At 33.7% G+C, this 7,550-nt stretch overlaps 1 protein-coding gene across 5 annotated transcripts; it reads right to left on the reverse strand.

The window, feature by feature from the left end:
- Positions 1–2,069: 2,069 nt before the first annotated feature.
- Positions 2,070–7,550, reverse strand: LOC110660063 (putative recombination initiation defects 3). 5 transcript variants are annotated; one of them, XM_058152421.1, is made up of 12 exons: positions 7,354–7,549; positions 6,495–6,645; positions 5,806–5,959; positions 5,588–5,722; positions 5,100–5,152; positions 4,813–5,010; positions 4,570–4,635; positions 4,421–4,470; positions 3,660–3,813; positions 2,856–2,934; positions 2,288–2,396; positions 2,070–2,131 (listed from the first exon to the last, which is right to left on the reverse strand). In XM_058152421.1, the coding sequence occupies exons 1-11, from the start codon at positions 7,416–7,418 to the stop codon at positions 2,290–2,292; spliced, it is 1,212 nt and encodes a 403-aa protein (XP_058008404.1). In that variant the 5' UTR covers positions 7,419–7,549; the 3' UTR covers positions 2,070–2,131; positions 2,288–2,289. The 5 variants fall into 5 exon arrangements, 4 of the variants coding, with proteins under 4 accessions (XP_058008404.1, XP_058008403.1, XP_058008405.1 ...); XR_009151094.1 differs by having other exon boundaries at positions 2,092–2,131; positions 2,288–2,478; XM_058152420.1 differs by lacking the exon at positions 2,070–2,131 and having other exon boundaries at positions 2,266–2,396; positions 7,354–7,550.

Genomic DNA, 7,550 nt, shown 5'->3' on the forward strand with positions numbered 1-7,550 from the left:
CACCTGACTCCAGCAAGTTAATTTCTTCAACTAATGTAGGTGGGTAGGTTTGATTGTTTCTCCAATACAAGAATTTTGGCTATTTCCACAACCACCACTCTTTTTAAGCATTGGATGCTTCATCTTTTGATGAACACCCAATATCTCAACTCAAAAATGAATCCCAACCCAAACCTCATTCTCCAAGAAAGAAAGTGCAAGACAATTCATATTTTTCTCTTGGTATAAAGAATTTCTGAATTTTAATGTCATCACCTTTCATGATTTGAAAATAAAAGAAAAAGAAGAGAGAAGAACTACAAGACAATTCATAATGAAAATTATATGGATTTTTTAATAATATGAAGTTTGTTATATTTATATATATATATGGTAGACATAGCAATTAGTTTTGCACCATATAAATTTCTTGTCTTATCACACAAAAGTCACCGTAATAGTAGAAGCTGGAAAATATGTATGCTCAAGATGCTTTACATATGGCATCAATATCATTGAAAATGAGTTCTTTGAATCATTGAAATTGTAGACAGTTCTCATGTCTTGATTCTCCAATAAGACAAGAAAGCTTTCGTCTTTGAGAAATAAACTAAAATATTTGATCGGTAAGCGACATTCCACCAATTTCTAATCATTTGTTTAAAGTTGATAAAAATATAAACAGTCGCCACTGCACCATCTGTACAGGAATTTGCCTCGTACGCTAACACTAGAAAATTCCCATATCAAAAACTTAATTACATTGAAGTTTATTTCCTAAAAGAGAATCACTAAAAAAAAAAAAATCGCTTTAGCAACTTGTGGCGGGGCCCAAATCCATTACACGATTCTTTAGCTCATAGATAACAATGATGATTTTTTTAAAAAATAAGGAATATAGTTGCGGATGGGGCACACGTGTTGGTTTTCTAATGGTCCGGAGCGCAGACAAAATTAGATATGTTTAAATCCCTCAACCTATCCCTATTGCCGACACTACGACTTACCAAACCCAAATTATGTATTTTCCATTTATATGGGCTAGGGGCGGAAGACGGGAAAATTATTTTAACTGAGCAACAAATGAAGGATTTTAACAACGTATACGATCCTTCCCGATAGAGGCAATATAACAATGGTTATCCCATGCGATGGTTTAAAGGTTAAACGCATGCTTTATAATGTAAAAAGTTAAAAGTTCAATTTTAATTATTTTTATTATTTTCTTTAAAAATTCTTCAAGAATTAAAAAAGAAATTAATTAATTTGATAATAAATAATTTTAAAATGCTCTTAAATTTTGAAAATATGTATCTTACTCATTATAGATTACAATTCCTTAATTGTAATTTACTCTAATGACACGTCAATTTAAGATATCTATTTATAAAAAATTAATTTTAAAACTCTGTTTGATGAAAAAATAAGGCTTCCGGCTTGTTAAGGCGGTGATTTATATTTCTCAAAAAAGAAAATAAGACGGTAATTTGTGACTAGGAGAGAGCCAGGGATTGTCATAAGCATAGGCCGTACGAGCCCCTACACCTTTTAAGCTGTCGTGCCCAGTATTGTTGCCAACGAAAGGCGTAATTGGGCTTTAAATTGGCACATGATATGGGCCCAACTTGAAAATTTTAAACTGACAAGACAAGCTCCTTTCCTTCGAGACGGGCAATTATTCATAAACTGCTAATTGATCATGATAGTTATAATTTTGTTTTAGGCGCACACTTAATACACTGTTTAGTGTTTCTCGGTGATCATTCGAATTAAGCATTGTTGGTTAGCTTTCAAATCCTTTTTAATTGATCTTTTCTTAGTAAAGTCATTCATGGAATGAATTTTGGCTTGTAAAACATATTGGTTTGCCTTCCTCAAGGAAAGGGATTTAAATGGAAAAAGACTATCAAGGACCTGATAAAAAAAAAACCGCCTTTCTTCCCACGCACATCTACTGCTCATAAGACCAATAATTGCACGTATATCCCAGATGTTTGGTTGGCTATTTCTTAAGGTCCGAGAGCGTTTGAGTGTGGGAAAAAAAATGCTTGTATGGGACAAATGAATTTTGGTGGTGGGAGAGGGAAGAAGGGAATTGGCAGGAATTCCTTCAAAACCTTTGATACTTCATGAAAAGAGAGAAATCTTCCATCTGCACAGTTAGCATAAACGCACACACACAAATCTTCCTTGTTTCAGTATCTAGTTTCTTTAATCCTAAATCATGGGGAGTTCAATCTACTAAGGCAAGATTTATAAGAAACTAAACTTTAGAGGGGCAGCAGAGAATAAAGGTACAGTGGCATACCTTCAATTAATAATTATTAGATTACAGTGTTTTCTCTTTCTCCTCCTTGCTTTTCTCAGAATTCGCTCCGACTCTTCTGTTGCTTCACCAATCATGTAGTTTCCAATGCCTTTACCAAGGAAACAGGTAAAGTTTATAGTAATAACAGAAACCCACTCACCCAGATTCTGACAAATGGCAGCTTAATAGCTCTTCAAAAAATTGTAAAAGGAAAAGAATTATGTATCCTCTATGGGTGCAGTTGCCACTGGATTAATAAACCGTTTAAAAACATCAGGCATGTATAGATTCTGACAAATGGCAGCTAATAGCTCTTCAAAAAATTGTATACTTTCTCTGGGAAAAGAATTATCCAAAGCTTAATATCATCCTTATATATATATAGTTCATAGAATGCTGGATAACAGCCTAATAGTGTCGTCTAAATGAACAACTATCCTAAAACTTATATTAAACATTGCAGCTATGGTATGTACCTTCCATGGGAGGTTTTTTGAACAGGTAGGGGTGAGAAAGTAATTAATTGGGGATAATAATAAACCCTTAAAATATTGGCTTCATTAAATACCTGTTTTCTTATCATCAATCAAGCATGAAAAAACTCCATCAATCTCCTCATCTGATTCGATGATAACACATTGTTTTTCCTGCACAATGGACTACCATCTCAAATAGATAATGAAACAAAAAGTTCAAATTTCTTCCCAAATATGTAAGCAGAAAATTTTAAGAAACTAATTCAGTAAAAATTCTTAACAGTATTTATAAATTTTATACAAAAAAAAATTCAAGTTTTAAATATTATTACTAAATATTTTTTATTTAATCATCTTTTAATATTTATAAAGTATTAATTATATATATTAAAATTTAAAAAAAACTAAAGACTATAAGGAGTATAACTATTTAAGTGGATTGAAAAAAAGCAACGTCATTTTAATTCTTAAAAATTCAAATTTACATTGACTTTTTTTAAAAATAATTCAATTTATAAATTATGGAACGGTCAACCAGGTCAATGCTTGGGTTACCAATCCGACCAGATCACTTAGTGTATTTTTTTTTTTCAATAAATTTCTTACCTAGTTTAATGAAGACCAATCCAATAACCTAATGGGTGAATAAAATAGGAAAATTCTTACATGCATCCATACGAATATACACCTAATTAATCAAAAAATAACAAATTATAAATTTAAATAGGTTTTATAATAATTTTAAATAAAATTTATCATAATTTTATATGATATGATATCTGCATATGCAGATTAGTTGAGTACATATTCAGATGTCATTAAGACTTGCCGATATAAAGTATGATCTTTGACCAAGGATACCCAAAAGCAGCATGCGCACATGTAACATCAAATACCTTTTGAAAAGAAGAAACTCGTTTGCTTTTCTGTTCCATGTGGGATGCCATTTGCGTGAATGTAGCTTGTTCTGGCCTTACAGTGTTCCAAGCTCCCATTTCTATCTTTGGACACACTGTTGCTTGCCCACATGGCATTGGAGGCATGGCTGGACTGATATCAAGAAAAAAGCATTGACAATTCTCAAGAGGTTAGATGCAGTGTAATGAACGTAATAAAGATTAAGAATTACAGAAGTTACATGTATGAAATCTGGACAGTTAATCAATTCCAAGCAAAATGCAGGTACCGTGGCATTGATGCACCTCTATATCGTGTGTGCATTTGGATGTTACGTTATTGCATGAAACACCTAGAAATTTAGGATAAACACATATAGAGCAATAGACATATGTGGGAGCACAAAACCGAGTTACGCAAGTCAGAAACACACTGAAAATATTTCTGGTCATTTTAATTGCAGATACAGGATAACCCATTGATGCAGATATTAGTCCTCGGAGTTCAACCATAATTTGCATCAACCAAAATATCATTTCCCCCCTGATATCATTCCAAGGCCCATATACGTAACATTCTCAGTTATTAGGACTCAAAGGGGAAAAAATCCCATCAGATAAGCCTGATAAACCCAAAAACTGGAACTTTGTAGAATTAAATATGTATAGGGTCATATATAATGGATATAAGCTATATTCATCTAATTGAATGAAAGGAGAGAGTTCTGCATTGAAAGAAAGAAAGAGAGAGTTCTGCATACTTCCTAAGAGGCTCCGGCTTTCTTTGTGGAGTGGTGTAACTGCCAGTAACCTGCAAATTTTGCAAGGGTAAAAGGTATTCTGAGAATTTAAGCTCAAAAAAGTCAACTGCTTGGAAAAGTAATTCTGTCTTTTGCTCAGAACAAAATACCTTTGGTGGAAGCACAGTAATCGACGGGCTATTTTGGCTGGAAGTTTTCAGGTCGCAAGTTGTTGCCTGCAGAGATGGAAATGATGAATAAAAAAGCTATTAACAAGCTGAGAAGTATGGCACTATAATTAAAACAGAAAGTTGTAAAATCTTTTTTAAGCTGAGAAATGGAGTACAACTAAATGTTCCATTTTTCACATTTGCGAGAGTTGCCACCATCGTTCACAACACCATTATACATGCCTGCGTGATCACTTTGGTGAAGGTCATGCAGAGTTCATTTTGTAATTTCAGCAGAGAAGCTTCCATCTGCTTTGGTAGGGCAGAAAGCACCGAAAAAATCTGCTGTAATTTTTCTTGATATATATCCTTGCTCAGGCGATCAGATATAGATTTAAAGTTCTCATTGAGGCTAAATTTAGCGTCTTCTTGTCCCTTGATCTGGTTTTCAATACCTCAGTGATGTCAAGTAAAAAAAGGTTCACACCCATCGACTCACTAACAAGAAGGAAGGTAGAAAGTGCTGTTACCATTAGCTGCAGTGAGGTGTCAAGGACAATCAACTTCTGTCGCATGCCTTCCACTGCATGACAATTTATTAAAAAAAAAAAGTATACTTTAAAAAAAAATTGCTAAAGCCTCGTTACATTGCACTTCGCAGCAATAACATGAAAATTGAAAAACGGTCACTCTATTTCCTTTTGAAGATTATATGTCATGAAACGAAGCTGGAGACTATTCAAAAAATGGTTTTGACATTCTCTGTTGAATTTGCAGCAGACGGAGAACAGATCGCATTTAATAAATAAATAAAAAGTATTAAATTAATTATTTACTGCGTTCAACTTCAAAATTATGGAAAGAGAAATCTAAATTCCTCAATTAGATTTTGTCACGATAGAACCAACAATTTTCATTTGATTTAAAATTTTCCTTTCAACCAAAAAAGAGAAAAAAAAAAAAATTCCTTCAGAGCACCTATCATTTAATTTAATTATCAAGGACTTGGGTTACTCACTCTCCAGTGATACTTCTTTTGTTCCCTTGTTTACTTGCATGACATCACTCTGAACAGAACCCAAGATCATTCCAAACTTGTTCAATGAAGTTTCCACCATTCCAATCCGGTGCTCAAGTTCTTCATTTATCTGACCTGCTCAAGTAAATACGCACTTCTTACCACTAAGCACTTTTCATTATAACCTTTTTTTTTTTACCCTCGAAGTACAAACTTACATTTATGATCTGGAACAGATACGGAATTCCATTTACGCAATAAATTGGTAGTAGATCTTGAGATTGGCATTTGACTCTCTTCACTTGCATAGCTAACTGAGGGCAAGCAAGCTGTCTTCTTCACAGAGTTCTGCCGCTCTTGCAAATTAAATCTCTGTAAAAAGATAAATTAACAAAAACAATGAAAAGGGCAAACAACGAATACATTCTATTTTATTTTGGTTTAGTTCATATTCGATGCATCAACAATACAAGCAAAGATAATTTCTTTCAATTTAACATCATTAATGCCATTAAAGACCAAAAACATTATGAGAAATACTGGTCTCTTCCAGTGTATGACATATAGTAAGGGATAGGGAGAATTCAGACTAGGACTCTGCCCTGGAGAAGGAATATGAAAGAAGTTCTAAAGAGGTGAAAAACACAATCCCGGGGAGTTTTCCTCAATTTCCTTGCTTTAATTGTTACAAGATAATTGAAAAAGAAATTGACTAAAGGTAATGTCTAAGTTTTGTCATCAAAGTGCCTCAACACAACTGAGCTTGGTAGTTGGTACTGATACATCCATTAAGCTTTGAACTAAGTCCTTCGATTTCGAGATTAAAAAAAAAAAAAGACAATTTAATTTCCCATTCTCCATTATCTCGGTGTGCACCATAAAACCAAAAGCAGAAATGAGATTGAACCTGGTCATTTGTCAGAGATTCATCAAAAGAGGTTTGAGAGAGCTGAGAAAGCATGCCAGGCTGCGATGAAATCCCCTGTGAAAATGATTGTTGCGATGGATGTGGTCTAAGCTGTGATGTTTGTAGTCCAGTTGGTAGAGTACTCAGTCTCCTTCATATCATTAATAAACAGGGTAAATGACAACGAACAAGATTTTCAAAAAATAAAGCCAAACTGTACAGATTCTGTCATATCTAGCAGAGTTCCACAATTTATCAGGTCTTCATTTACAATGTCTTGAAGTTCAAAATGTTTCTGTCTCTCGCTTTCCTTATACACACAGGTTTTTATAGTTTTTATAGTTTCAGCAGAAGGAAATAGTGATTCATAAGATTTGAAAGCTCTAAATTACATATATTTTCTCACAAATGGGTAGAATTCAGTCTTTAGGTCAATCACAAAAGCCAAAGACAGGTGAGAATAATCAGAGTGGAAAAAGCAGTTTTATGTCTGGCAATTTTTAATTGAAATCAACAGAAGAAACAAAAAAATTAAGCTAAGCAGCTATTAAAGGCCATGCTAGAGTAAAAGCATTCCGTGATAACAAACTTATACTGAGAAGTAAATGAAATTTTTTTATTCCGAGACAAATAAGCGGATCTCACCGAGAAATGAAAAAGAAATACGAAGTTTCAAAATGAGAAGAAAAATGTGTGCTTGTGACCTATGTTTGGCTGCTAAGAAAACCGAGGGAAAAAAAAATAAAAAGATGATGGACAATTTAATTTCCTGTTATTTTAATTTCTGAAATCTAGAAAGTTGAGATTTCGAGCATTTTCTAAGAAAACAAACAGAAAGAGTGAGGAAGTGAAATCGAACCTTGATTGAGGAGGAAGGACCGAAATGGAGTTGATATCGCAGGCTTTGTTGATCTTCAACTTCATTTCAAACGCGAAGTAAAGCCTTGGGTTACGATGGCAGCGAAGAAATCGATTTTTGAATAGAACGATACAATCTTTTGCACTTCTTAGAGGGAGAGATATCTGTTACGACTTGAGGCTTATGAGCTGAAAAAG

The sequence above is a fragment of the Hevea brasiliensis genome, chromosome 9, assembly GCF_030052815.1.
Source record: "Hevea brasiliensis isolate MT/VB/25A 57/8 chromosome 9, ASM3005281v1, whole genome shotgun sequence".
In the NCBI taxonomy this organism is placed as follows: Eukaryota; Viridiplantae; Streptophyta; class Magnoliopsida; order Malpighiales; family Euphorbiaceae; genus Hevea; species Hevea brasiliensis.

Bases quoted from the DNA above. Each gene is read 5' to 3' on its own strand.
- LOC110660063 (XM_058152421.1), bottom strand. From the start codon at position 7,418: ATGAAGTTGAAGATCAACAAAGCCTGCGATATCAACTCCATTTCGGTC. The intron at 5,960-6,494 runs GTTCAATCTCAT...ATCTTTTTACAG, and splicing joins AATCTCTGACAAATGACCAG to AGATTTAATTTGCAAGAGCG. The intron at 5,723-5,805 runs GTAAGTTTGTAC...TTACTTGAGCAG, and splicing joins ATCTGTTCCAGATCATAAAT to GTCAGATAAATGAAGAACTT.